Below are 15,161 nucleotides of genomic sequence, written 5' to 3' on the forward strand. Positions count from 1 at the left end.
TTAAAACCTTCTTTTGTAAAACGCTAACGATGCCTCTGGCTTGTATGTCATGTTGAAAAAGTTCCTATTGATCTCTCAGAATTGAAGCTGAAACGCTAAAAATAAAATATTCTTAAACGCTGAGCTGTTTTTCGGGGAATATTTTTCTCCGAGATTTAATTTATAAGATATTTTCTTCGGAGTATTATTATTTAGTGAGATTTTTTAACGGCAAAATTTTTCAGGCATTATCTAAGAAATTTTTTACGGGAATATGTTTATAAGGATAATCTACATATTTTAAAACAAAAACCTACAAAATATATGAAAAACAACTTTACAAAAAAGATGTGGAAAATTTCCAAACTCAATGAGCATTTTTCCAAGTAAATATATTGCTACTTAGAAGTTGGTACTAGTCTTCTTGTTAACGTGGCCAATATTTATCCAAATATAGAAGAACATCTTTACAAATAACGCCATCTATAATAATATATATTAATATATATTCAACAATGGCAGCAGGACCTGTGTTGGAAAGAAATCAAGGTAAAAAAATTTGTCAAATTTGTCAAATTATTTTAATTTAAAGATGCCACTATATATGTTGGTGGATTGGATGAAAAAATTAACGAGTCATTACTTTGGGAATTATTTCAACAGGCTGGCCCAGTTGGTAATATATTTACTAAATAATATGAGATTATGGCATACTTAATAGCTAATGTTCATATGCCTAAAGATCGCGTTTCACAATCTCACCAGGGATATGGGTTTGTGGAATTTATGAGTGAAGAGGATGCTGATTATGGAATAAAAATTATGAATATGATTAAATTATATGGAAAACCTATTAAAGTCAATAAAGTTATAATTATTAATATGTATATTTTTAATTTAAGTTTATATTTTAGGCATCAGCTCATCAAAAAAGTTTAGATGTAGGTGCCAACATATTTATTGGAAATTTAGATCCTGAAGTTGATGAAAAATTATTATATGATACATTTAGTGCATTTGGAATTATACTTCAAAGTCCTAAAGTAAATGATTTTTTTGTAAACTGTCATTGTAATTTGAAATAATATATATATATCAAAAATAACATTTAATATGTCCAATTACATAATATCATGATTAACATTAATGCCTTTGATGATATTTTATTTCTTTAAATTTATTTTGTAAATATATCAGATTATGAGAGATCCTGATACAGGGAATTCTAAAGGTTTTGCCTTTGTAAATTTTGCAAACTTTGAAGCATCAGATGCAGCTATAGAAGCAATGAATGGGCAATATCTATGCAACAGAGCAATCACCATATCTTATGCATTTAAAAAAGATAGCAAAGGTGAACGTCATGGAACTGCAGCAGGTATGAAATTATATATTTGACTAAAATTATTTTATATTTAATAATTTAGATATTTATATTTAATTCAATTTATATATAATATATAATTTGAGTTAAATAATGCATGATTTTTTAAGGATAATTAATATTTATGAATATTTTTTTAATTCAAAGATATTTTATTTTTTGATAACATTATTTTGTAAATTAAGTTTAAATTTTAATCCTCAATTATTTGCATTTTCTAGTGCTGTTCATACATAAATATAATTTTACTAAATAATAATAGAGAGATTACTAGCTGCCCAAAATCCACTACCCCATGCTGAGAGACCTCATCAACTTTTTGCTGATAGACCATTCATGCTTCCTCCACCCCCACCTCCTCCTACTGTCATGGGCCTTGCTGGAGTTGGTGTGCCTCCTATGAATATGATGCACCATCCAAATTTACCCCCCAATATGATGGGTTATTTATATTTACTATTGATACTTAAAACGTTATGTATATATTCTAAATTATTAGAAGTAATTACTTGCATAAATAGGCCAATCCAAACAGAATTTTTAAAATACAAATATATTTAAAAAAATAATCAATTTTTAGAAATATATCTATATAACTTGATTGGTTGTTAGCAGCCAGTATATAAAGAAATAGAAACTTAATTCATTGCATATTTATAAGATGAATATTGAAATAAATTCGTGATTTATTATAATAGAAACATATACATTCACCCAATATACAATTTAATGCAGTTGAAACCATTAAAATGCAAAGGGAAAATACTCTATTTTTTTGCATTTGGTATTTTGAATATATGTGATAATTTTAATTTATTCATGATTTCTCACCTCATTGATATGCAACTACCCTTAGTTTTTAGCTTACATTAATTTAATTTAAAAATAAATAAATATCCAAAAAAATTGAAATCTTAATTAATACAATTATATATGATATTAATTAATCTAGAAATATATTTCAAATTTTTAAATGATAAGCAAAATATCAGTGCTTTAAAAATGATTTCGCCAATAGATATTCAATCCTTTGCCATCTATGAGCAAAATCTTTAGGCTTGAATAATATTTTTCTGGATAAAATATTGAATTAGCCATTGTTAAAAATCGGCTCAAATTGAGCTATTTAACAACACTAATTATTACCTTTATATTCAATATTACCAAAATATTTAGCAAATTTAATTCATCTTTTTTAAAATAATTATGTAATTTAACTAATTTATAACCTTTTCTTCAATGGATAAAGGTAAGACAACACATATTCATATCTATGTGATCAATATTAATTTATAATAGAGGAAATTATGGAATACCAAAATAATTAGCCATATGAATCTACCATTAGAATTATAAAAATACTGGGATTTTTGAGCCTATTCAGATAGAGGACATCTATAGAACACTAATTCAAAAAAGAAGAAGATTCTATTAAAAATTATTCTTAGAATAAATGTGTATCTTCTTTAAAAGTATAATTTGATGGGATTTCTGCAATTAAGAGACACATTTCCATATCAACCTATCTACAAAAATTGAATTTAATAGGATATTCTATAAATTAAAATAAAATTTATTTAAATTTTGTTTACATCATATTATTTCAGCCCTAGAAGAGACCACTTTTAATATTATTTATTACATATAAGAAAAGATATGCAAAGTGAACAAAAAACAATAAGGAATACAATCAGCAATGAATTAAAATATTATATAAATTTTGGAACAATATGAAAGAAGGTTATAAGTATCGCCAGGGTGGCCTAATGGGTAAGATGTACGCTTGGAAACATGAGTATGAACAAGGACACAGGTTCAATCCTGGTAAGAACCATGAAAACTTTCAAGTTTTTCTTCGATGACTGATGTGTAAAGACATATGGTATGATGAATTTCGGAGCTTAGAGATGACACCCCGGTCACCGACAGGCCTGGACAGCCGGGTGCTAAGGATACCTGTCCAATAAACAAAATGAAGAAAACAAATGGAAATATGAATATGAAAGATAGGGCGTTCCCTCCAAGCGACGTGCAGGGTGTAGACCTCCATCCTGTGAAAAGTAAAGTAAAGTTCAAAGCAAAGAAAACAAGATTAGCAAGTTTGAATATTGGGACACTTAAAGGTAAGACGAGAGAATTGACATCAATGTTGAACAAGAGAAAAGTTGATATAGCGTGCATACAAGAGACGAAATGGAAAGGACAGAAGACTTTGATGATTGGAGATGGGTATAAATTCTACTATAATGGACTTGTTAGCAATAGGAACAGTGTCGGCATCATCCTCAGTCAAGATCTAACCTCCTCAGTTGTAGAAGTTAACAGGATCTCTGATAGACTAATGAAGATAAAACTCTGCATTGGTCAATCAATACTACACATCCTTTCATTATATGCTCCTCAAACAGGTTGCAAGGAAGAAGAGAAAGATGATTTTAGAGCTATTCTCAATGAAACTGTAATGGAAATCCCTAAGGATGACCTAGTCATAATTGGTGGTGACTTAAATGCACATGTGGGGAAAGCAAGAGATAGCTACAAAAGGCATCATAGTGGTTTTGGATATGGAGAAAGAAATGATGAAGGAGAGCATATACTGAAATTTGCGCAAGCCTTTGACCTTGCCTTAACCAACACCTACTATAGGAAAAAGGATAGTCATTTAATAACATACAAAAGTGGTACAAGGAAAACACAGATAGATTACATACTAATCTCTCGCAGAAGATTAAAAGATGTAATAGACTGCAAAGTCATCCCAGGAGAAGATATCGCCGCACAACACAAACTACTAGTCATGGATTTACACATCTCAAATAAATCCACTCAAAACAAGATAAAACTGGAACCATGCATCAAATAAGGCAAATTAAAAACAATGACAGATGCCTTTGCAATCAATGCAAACATTGAAACTATAGATTCCTCACAAGTCAGTGAAAAAATGTGGACAGACCTTTCATCCAGATTAATAGACACTGCCAAATCGACACTAGGCTTGACAAGAGGAGGCAACAAATCATACAAAGAACTATGGTGGTGGAATTAAGAGGTACAAACCACTATACAGGAGAAAAAAGCCCTTTATAAAATATGGTACAAATCCAAAAACGCAAATGACAAGACAAGATACAAAAAATCCAAGAGATTAGCTACAAAGGCGGTGGCTAGAGCCAAATCTATCGCATACGATGACATGTACGAAGATCTACATACCAAAGAAGGGCAAAATAAAATATACAGATTAGCCAAACAGCGAGAAAAGAACTCTAGGGATATAAACGGAGCTCCAAAAGTAATCAAAAATAAAGATGGGAAATTGATAATAAAGGAAAAAGAAATAATGAGTAGATGGAGAGAATATTTTCAGGAGCTTCTCAACTTTAATCTGCACATACTGCATCTAGACGAGCACTCCCCTTGTCAAAACCTTTTACAACCTATAACACAACAAGAAATAATCACATGCTTCAAGCATATGAAAAACAGGGGTCCAGACGATATTCCAATAGAAAGCCTTAAAGCACTAGGAGATGATGGAATACATCTCCTCACAAATCTATACAATAAGATACTTGGAAATGAAGAGGTTCCCCAAAAATGGAGGCAGAGCTATCTAGTTCCTATCTTCAAAAATAAAGGGGATCCACATAATTGTCAAAATTACAGGGGCATAAAACTAATGTCACACTGTCTAAAACTATACGAAAAAATAATAGAAAAAAGATTAAGAGATATAATTGAAATAGGAGAGACTCAGTTTGGCTTTATGCCTACAACCGATGCTATCCACGCAATTAGGCAAATGAGTGAAAAATACAGGGAAAAGAACAAAAAGCTACACATGGTCTTTCTCGATCTAGAAAATGCCTTTGATAGAATCCCAAGAAAACTTATCTGGATACAACAATGGTCCGTAGCACAACAGGTACTTCAGCAGGCTTCACAATAGCCGAAGGAGTTCATCAAGGGTCGGCTCTCAGCCCACTTCTCTTCATTACAGTAATAGATGTATTAGCACAGTCTATACCTCAAACAGTCCCGTGGAATATGATATTTGCAGATGATATTGTGGTACTTGCCGAATCTAAGGATGAAATGAAAGAAAGACTAGTGAGTTGGATAAATATCCTAGAAACGCACGGATTAAAAGTAAATAGAGAAAAGACGGAGTATATGGTGATAGGAGGCGATGAAACAGAGAGTATTGATATAAATGAATGGCAGATATCGGCAATTGAAAGCTGCAATTATTTGGGCTCCACTATACAAACAAACGGCACAATAGAAAAAGAGATAAAGAGTAAGATTAATCAAGGGTGGCTAAAGTGGAGATCTTTATCTGGAGTGCTATTTGATAAAAGAAACCCACACAAATTAAAGGGAAAAATTTACAGTTCCATAATACAACCAACTACTATTCTATATAGTTCGGAAACATGGCCAACCAAAGAATCAGACGAGAGAAGTCTACAAACCATGGAGATGAGAATGCTGAGGATGATTGCTGGGGTAACAAGAAAGGATAAAGTGCGCAGTACAAGAATACTAAGTAGTTTATAGATAGTGCCCATTAAGACGAAGTTAATGGTAAATAGACTTAGGTGGTATGGGCACACAATGAGAAGGCCTATGAACTACATAGGAAATAAAGTTAAGAGTTTGGAATTGATGGGCAAACGTAAAAGAGGAAGGCCAAAACTTCAATGGGGCCATAAAGTTAGAGCCAATATAAAGAAGTATAAATTAGATAAAAGAGATTGTATTAATAACATAAAGTGGAGAGAGATGTTGAATGAGCTTACCACCAGAAAAGGTGAAAGCTAAAGAGAAAAAAAAATGAAAGAAGGTTATAAGTACATAAGCAGAAACCTTCCATCCTGATTTCTTACAAAGAATCAATAAGTTTCGATATAATATTATGATGATTACATAGATGTAAAAGGCTTAGGATGTATTCTATAAAGTAATAATATAAAAATTACTGTTAAACATCATGATATCATCAATAAGTACTTATAGCTAATTCATTTATTAGGGCATAAATCACATCCTCCAGTAAGATGGATCATCATACTGCATAATCTGCAAAAAACTAAAAAGGAGCATAATATCAATAGGTTACCATGATCAAATCTCAATCCTATTGAAAACATTTGAAGTTTACTCAAAGAAAGCTAAGAAATCAGCGACCTAAAATAAAACATTATTTGAAGGATAGATTGAGTTTATATGGAAATCGTTATCCTAACAGAATCTTATTAAATGCTACAAAGAATAACCACAGTTAGAAAGGCAGAAATAACTGTAACAGAATGATGATATTTTAGCACAATAGGCCAATAAATTTGATTAGTGACATTATGGTATTTATTTATTAAATTCTTTTCATATTATATATGGGTATTTAATAATAAAGTTTTTGAAATATTGTTTGAGTGTTCATGATTATTTTTTTAATAAACTAAAAATAAGAGTGCTTGAATATCAAAGAAGTTGGATAGTATATATCATATGCATAATTTTTACCTTTCAAGAAAAACTTTTATTATTTAAATACAGAATTATCATTTATTTCTTTTATAATTTATAAATAATTGGACTTATGATATAATTCATTTAATAGGTCTTTCAACTATTAAACAGTATGAATAAAAATGGTTTTCATCTCATAAAAATGCCATTTTTCTTTTTCTATCAATTTAGTAATTCTTTGATAAACATTACTTTATCATAAAAAATCCACTATCTCTTTAATGGCTAATGACATCAAAATATTTGCTTTGAAAAAACATTTTATAATAGTTTTTTGAGTAAATGACTAATAATTTAATACTAAAATTACACTATCTTTAATTTGAAACTAATAAAATTCATTATTATTATTGCCTACTAAGTGTAAAAGCATTTTTTAAATTATATTTAGCAAGTAAGATTTTAACATAAAATTGATTAATTTGCTTTATCTTTTTTGAAATAATCCATTGCTTAAATGATAATTAAACTATTAGGAAGTTTGGATAAATAAATTTATCGATTCACAATTAATCAATATTATTTACCAGTATATGAATACAAAAGAGACTTTAAAACATTCACATATATCCAATAATTCTAACTTAATCGGTCCCCATACAATAATGTTTTAACTTTTCAAGTGATATTTTCAAAATGCAAATTTTTCGCATTTATGAATATTTCATTTACATTTAAATATCTATATAATGGTAAAGTTCTATTATAAAAAATTATTTCAAAGGTTACATGATGAACCCCATGCCTCCACCTCCACCTATGTTTGGTGGCCATCCTTCATTTGATATGAACCTCATGTATCAACAACAACAACAACAATGTATCCCTCCAAGTGGTTTATTATTTTTTTATTTATAATTTTGAAAAAAAATGTATATGTAAGCAATTTTTGTTAAAATATATATTAAACCTTTGTTTAATTAAATAACAGCATCATTCCTTAGATTTACATATAAATAATTATTATCCCCACTTCCTTTACAGCGCTAAATTTAATGCCACCTCCGCCACCCCCACCCTCCAGTCTTAATACTACATCTGCTACTCAACCAAATGATGGTAATAAAGATCCAACTGTTTTCGCCAGTATGATGGTACCACCTCCTCCTCCATCATCTCAAAATATCGCCAATATTAATCCTGGTATTGAGACTACAAATCAAGCTTCCAATGGTTACATTTTATAATATTTAAAAAAATGCATTTAGCTAGAAAGTTAAGAAAATTCAATTCTGTTGGTATCGATATCGACCGATATTTTTAATTTTTACTAATCCTGGCTGGCCCATATTAAATCATATTAGATTACTTTTTTTTCAGTTGTAGTTTTAATTTATCTTATTAATTTTTGTACTTTCTCATAATATATAATAGTAAATACTATTTCATACATATTTCTGATGATTGGTGCCTTTTATAAATTGTAAAATTAGGAAAGAACACTAAAAACAAATTTTAATTAAAATCAGTTTCGCTTTTTACCTTTTTAAAAAGAATAATGAATTATAAAATTAAAGTTTTGGTTATTAGTAATTTCACGAATTTACGACTTTGTTAAAAACTTATTTTTTTTTATAATTAGATTTTTGAAAATCTACAAATTGCATGATTAAGTTTGAATTATACACATAAAAATCTCCTTGCGGTAAAAAGATTTGAATAAAATATTGTTGAGTATATCATTTGAGACAACATATTTATCTGAAAATGAAAAATATTTTATTCAAACGGATTTGAATCCAGGCTAGAATCGTCAGGCATAGGGTGTAAATCACTTTTATAATTTTCTTTTAAGTATCTGTGGTGCCCGTTAATATCGTAATATTGAAGTCAGAGATCTTCACCACCTGAAATTACGGTTTAGATAAGACAACTTAGGAAAATATTTTTGCTAGGCAATTTGTGCAAAATATTTTTCGGGTTTGAATAGCAAATTTATGATTTTTCCTACACCAAAAAATCATATGGGTTAAGCCAGGCTAAAAATATCGGTTTAACCAGTAACTTTAAAATTATTGATGGGCAGGCCAAACATTTTACAGAGCTGTCCAAAAAACCTTATAATCATTGTCGTGCTATACCATGAATATAAGTAATTTTGGTGCATAATGATATAATATTAGTACTTAAAAATGGAAGACTTTTACACACTGAATTTTAGATGAACATGGAAAATAGGATATAATACTTAAACCAATTGAATTTTTAGAATAATTTTTCAAAAGTATATGTTTTTTTAAAAATGACAAACACTTAGGTAAAATAAATCGAAATATTACAATTTCTTTATCTTAAATTTGAGCCAACATATTAACCAATCGAAGAAAATTCGTCCTGGAGAGAAGGGAATAAAAATTAAAAATGTTATCAAAACTGTTATTATTTGAAATGATGTATTTAGAATTATATCGATAACTATATTATGATGAAAGTTTACTACAAAAAAAACATTAATAGAATTCTCAGCATTACTGAAGCAGAGCAGGGTTCAGCTTAATAAATAAAATTGTCTAGGGATACAAATTTACTGGATCACATTTCTATGAAGACCCATTATCTCTCATAAAACACACCCTAAAATAATTGAGCAACTAAGGATTATACTAATTTAACATTTTTTTTAGCCAACGTTGTTAAATTTTCGTATAGTAGTTATCTAACCCTAAATATCTTAGATAGACAAATATTAACGTACATTGGTTAGCGCCCATAGAGGGAAATTTAAACCAGCATAATTTGCATGGAAGGGTTATTTTTCAAAATTTTATATATTACTTTACCTACTATTTATTTAATATAGTGCCCTTTATGAACCCACCTCCTCCACCACCTACTGCGGGAATTCTAACATCTCAAACTTAGAACAAAATGACGATTTGATAGGCTTAGAACAAATTATCAAATATTTTTTTAAATATAATAACTCCTTTTATAAATGAGGTAATTTATGTAATTTTATTTTTATTATTATTAAATATTGTAAAATGTTAATACCAAAAGTCTTCTTTACAAATAAATAATTATCTTATGTTTAAACTTTGATCCAAAATGAGAAATAATAATCAAGATTTTTATTTACTTTTTTTTCAAATTAATTAATTATACACCATATTTAGTTTTCAATTAAAAAACTCCCACAAAATCAACAAAATGACAACCCGTTGCTTTAGATATTGATCGACTTATACTGAGTAAGATTTTAAACCCCTCATTTATTTGGTTAGTTTTTGTAAGTAAGTTATTATACAAATCTTTATTATTTTAAGACGAAATTTTTACTTTAAATTTTGTAGGACTTCATTTTATTTTATTTTATAAATGCGATATTATGCATGTTATTAAAAACCAATATTTTTATAGGCATAAGTATAAAGCTATAAGTAATATTTAGGAAATATAAGAAAGACAGATCTAGTCAAATTTTTCTTTCAATTTAAAAAAGAAATGTTAAATGGTTCACTGCGCAACACTGAAGTGACGATTAGATTTTTAACTTGTATTTAAATGCTAAAATAACATCGTTCCATTTTTTGAGGAAAAGCGATGCCATTCGTTACTTGTTTCAAAAGGTAACGAGTAGGGCTGTGCCGATCCACATATTTTTCACCGATCCGATATTGGTTCAAAACGATCCGATATTTATACTGATTTCTCACCACCCCCTTTTGAACCAAATGTAATTAAGAAATCAATATTTTTTAAGCAAAATGCAATTAATTTAATTTTTTTTATTTCTACAATTAAGACTAATTTAAAAATAAATCTATTATAATAATCCTAAAAAACGTTAATCAAATTTAGCCAATAGGTTTATTTAAATCATATTTGTCCAATAAAAATTATTATAGCCTGATCGGTCCAATAGTAATCACCTTACCAAGCTCAACATTCATTCAATTTAGCTACCAGTTCTATTTATAAATCATGGAAAACTCTATGAAAATATTATTATGGTACGCAAATATATACCCAGATTTCAGAATAAACTTACTTGATGGAAGATTTAAAGACTCAACTTATAAGATTTAATATGATAAACTATTAATGATTAAATGTAATGATATTCAAAAATTCACTAATCTATTGAAACAAAAACTCTAAAAAAAATAAGCATACTATTTATTATATATTTTATTATTTCTCTATTCTTACCAATAATCTAATTAGTGGATCAGGTACCATCCTTCTATAATTAAATGGGCCCTGACAGTAGGGTAAATTTTACTGCCAAAGTGAATGCAAATTCACTGCACTGAATATGCCCCCCTTTGGGTGGTGGAAGCCACTTAATTGTGTGTTTCCCCAGTGAAGGAAGATAAGCTACCAGTTCTATCACATTTTACCATGTATGTCTCTAGGAATTCAGGAGTAAAACAATTAATAAAATGTTCTCGAAATTTGTTATCAAAACATTTTTAAAGTAGACTTTGATAATATCCAAGTTAGGAATAGGATTCTGAATATAATACGAATGACATTCTATTTTGACTTCTCCCTTAACACTCAATCCTAATTGCTATGTATACTTAATAAATTACGACTCTGGATTTTGACCCATAGCATTTATTTTTGCTAATAATCTTCTAAATATCCAATTGCAATACGTTATAGTTTTTGTGACACAATCAGGTTGACCCCATATTTGATTAAAATATATATTAGGAGGTCTTTGTTTAATAGAGTATTTATGAAGGTCTTAAAAGCATTTAAATGATTTTTTGAGATAAGAGAAGGTTTTATATGAAATTCATGTTTAGATTTAATTGTTTCTAATCACTTAATTATATAAAATACCATGATATATTTCATAAAAAATCATTTTTATTATTATTCTAAAACTAGAAATAGAATAAATACCAAATTTTATTTTTATTATTTTAAAAAATATTATTCTATTCTCCAAACAACTTCTGTTTAAATCCAAAAATTTTATAAAATAATAATTACTATTTATTTTAAAAATATTTTAATGGAATGAATAAAAATTATGGTAATATTATTTTTCTTTAAATAATAATAAAAAATATTCTTTTTAATTTTTTGAACCAGTAATATCAGGATCTTTATATAAAACCATACAATCAGTTAAAAAACTCTTAATTCCATAATACTTGAAAACGTTTTAAAGAATCAGAATAATATATTTTTATCAATAATAGGGAGATAGAATAATCTAATACTAGCTATAATTTACTTATAAGTTAAAATTCTAAGATTTATTTATATAAATAGTTTAAAAGTCCAAACTATAAACTTCCAATGGTGAACCTCCAATTTATTCATAAAAAAATCTAATTAGTATCATAAACGATAATATAAACATTAATATTAATATGTAAACACAACCAATAACTGAAATCTTCACAATCTCATCCATTCCTTGTTCTTTCCCAGCTTACATCCCGTGATCTCCCCTTCTCTCTTCTTCCCCCAAGAAAAATTAATTGTTCATGTCATAAAAATGACTGACATTTTCTTCTTTTTTCTAATTGCTACAACACGCCAACCCATCTCTCTGGTGGCATTGTATCGAATCGCCCATTTGAATTGTATCAACTTTCGGTACGCCTTGAAAACGTTCAGGGAATTTATCGAACGTCTCCCTTTATAATGATTTATAGTATAATATCTCCGATACATTTCAATATATAATCGCTGGAAAACATATTATCAATAATGACATTTACATCGTGGTGTCCGTATTTACAATCTATGGAACATTAATAATGACAATGTAATATCAGCAAAACATAATAATTCATTCATTTTAAGACATTTGGGAAATATAAGTTATAATATACATTATTCGGGGTCTGATTAATGAGAATTAGGAAATAATGATTTTACATATAATACTGTAATGTAAACAAATGGTTTATGTGTGAAATGCAATTTCAACAACATGTAATTTACCTTGGGTCATGTGAAAAAAAACAAAGCTCCATTTTTTATAAATGTCTCCTAAAATAGATAGAAAAATTCATTTTTAGGTATTGAAAATAATGGCGAAAATTTGCCGAATAAAGATTTTAAATAAAATTACAAGGAACATGTATAAAAATAAATTTAATATTTTATAGGGAGGAAAAATATATAATACGTAGAAAATACAATATTTTCCATCTAGGAATTACTCAGTATCCTAAGGAAAATATACCATTTCTACCTAACTGCCATCACAATTAGCACAAATTCACAACAGAAATGTAGAATGTAAAGTAACAAAAATTGAGAATATAATGGGCTATATGGTATATATGTAAAGAATAATATACATTCACAATATAAAATAATCTGAGCCTTTTTTTTAAAAAAAAAACATGTTCATAATATAAATAATAAAATGTGATGTGCTATAAAATTATTGCAAAGATAAACAAAAATGTACACAAAATAAATTTACAAAAAAAAATTTTTTTAAAAAAAAACTCTCAAATATTTTAACTAAACAATATTTTCATCTTAAGGCCTACCCATCAACACACGGCTGACCTTATCTATAAAAATATTTTCCTTTTAGTATAATACATGCAAATAAATTTTTATAATTTTAAAACAAAATATATAAAATATAAAGATTTCATAATTTAAAAAAAAATATTAAGTACCATAATTTCTACCAATATATCATATAAATCCATGCCACATTTATATATATATCAACAATATCAAACTTATACCAATATATCATAAATTCATACCAAATTTATATATATATATATCAAACTCATATTTAACCCATATATCATATAAATCCATGCCAAATTTATATTTATATCAAATTCATATATTACATCAAAAATAATTATCCACATATAACATTATTATAGATATTATTCTGACTTCATCATAATTCAATTCCTTTAATTTTAATGTATTTCATAATGTTATTATATAACACTGCCGATACATTACCTCATATTTTCACAATGATATCCTTTTAAATCTAAATGTATCCTATATATGTTTATCATTAATAATTAAATATATCATATGTGTAATTAACATTACACCATATTTCATAAAAATGGTTAATTACTTCAAAATAAATAAAATTAACACACTCCCAATAGATCCCTTAATAATATATCAACCTTTCCATAACAATATATCAACATATATATCCCTGCTCATTAACCCCCCAACATTTAAATATTCAGCAATCTTTTCTGTCCTGCATATCTTGAGGTCTGATTTTCCTATGACGGAATACCTATAACACCATTCAATGAGTCTTGATGCCTCCCAAATAATAAGACAATACTTATTGTCAAACATTGGATGTAAAATAAACATCTAGACATATAATATATATTATACCTCATATATATATAATAAATTACTTATTTTATTTTCATCTTCAGCCCTAATACTCATTACATACTTTCTATCCTTTTCCTTCTTTGCTCAATATTTAAAAAAAATCCCTTAATCTCACTTTTTCCTTACCCCTGTATAGTGGTTAATCATTGTTTTGTGTTTACCCCAATGTACCTTCGATCCTGGTCAGCTGGCAACAATTTAAAAGTCCAAACTATAAACTTCCAATGGTGAACGTCCAATTTATTCATAAAAAAATCTAATAAACGATAATATAAACATTAATATTAATATGTAAACACATTACTAATAACTGAAATCTTCACCTCATCCATTCTTTGTTCTTTCCCAGCTGGCATCCCGTGATCTCCCCTTCTCTCTTCTTCCCCCAAGAAAAATTAATTGTTCATGTCATAAAAATGACTGACATTTAGTATATTATATTGAATTTATTTCTTCTTTTTTCTAACTGCTACAAAAAATAGATTAATATATTCTTAAATAATCAATCAATCAAAAAATTATTTTTTACAAAAATGGGGATAGATTAATCTCTAACTCAGGTGACAAAATATTTTAACATTTCAATCAGAGATATTCATTGGGAGGTTTGCAACCCATGGGATGCCAGGTATGATATATTTACTAACGTACCTGGGCCAGGACAGGGTTTTTGATAAAAAGCCTAAAAAATTTTGATTTAAATTTAGTCTATTAAACTGTTACTAATTTAAAAATATATTGCATTTTTTCTCTTCTAATAATAATAAATGTCAGTATTGCAAATAAAGTGATTGCCTAAATACACTTAAATATTATTTATTTATTTATTTAAAACAATAAATTAAATTTTTGGATATGGGTTAGGAAATATTTTTGAAACTTATGATGGTTTTGGGTTTGAATATTTAATTAAATATGGATTGGGCCTGCAAATTATTTT

At 27.8% G+C, this 15,161-nt stretch overlaps 1 protein-coding gene across 1 annotated transcript; it reads left to right on the top strand.

Moving 5' to 3' along the window:
* Positions 1 to 444: 444 nt before the first annotated feature.
* On the top strand, positions 445 to 9,934 carry LOC135923544 (splicing factor 3B subunit 4-like). Its single transcript, XM_065458347.1, has 9 exons — positions 445 to 528; positions 572 to 655; positions 701 to 846; positions 894 to 1,022; positions 1,177 to 1,357; positions 1,626 to 1,805; positions 7,623 to 7,733; positions 7,883 to 8,071; positions 9,699 to 9,934. The coding sequence occupies exons 1-9, from the start codon at positions 495 to 497 to the stop codon at positions 9,758 to 9,760; spliced, it is 1,116 nt and encodes a 371-aa protein (XP_065314419.1). The 5' UTR covers positions 445 to 494; the 3' UTR covers positions 9,761 to 9,934.
* The last annotated feature ends 5,227 nt before the right edge of the window (positions 9,935 to 15,161 follow it).

The sequence above is a fragment of the Gordionus sp. m RMFG-2023 genome, chromosome 2, assembly GCF_954871325.1.
Source record: "Gordionus sp. m RMFG-2023 chromosome 2, tfGorSpeb1-WG-v2, whole genome shotgun sequence".
NCBI classification, from domain to species: Eukaryota; Metazoa; Nematomorpha; class Gordioida; order Chordodea; family Parachordodidae; genus Gordionus; species Gordionus sp. m RMFG-2023.

Bases quoted from the DNA above. Each gene is read 5' to 3' on its own strand.
- LOC135923544 (XM_065458347.1), top strand. From the start codon at position 495: ATGGCAGCAGGACCTGTGTTGGAAAGAAATCAAG. The intron at 656-700 runs GTAATATATTTA...CATACTTAATAG, and splicing joins TCAACAGGCTGGCCCAGTTG to CTAATGTTCATATGCCTAAA. The intron at 8,072-9,698 runs GTTACATTTTAT...TATTTAATATAG, and splicing joins TACAAATCAAGCTTCCAATG to TGCCCTTTATGAACCCACCT.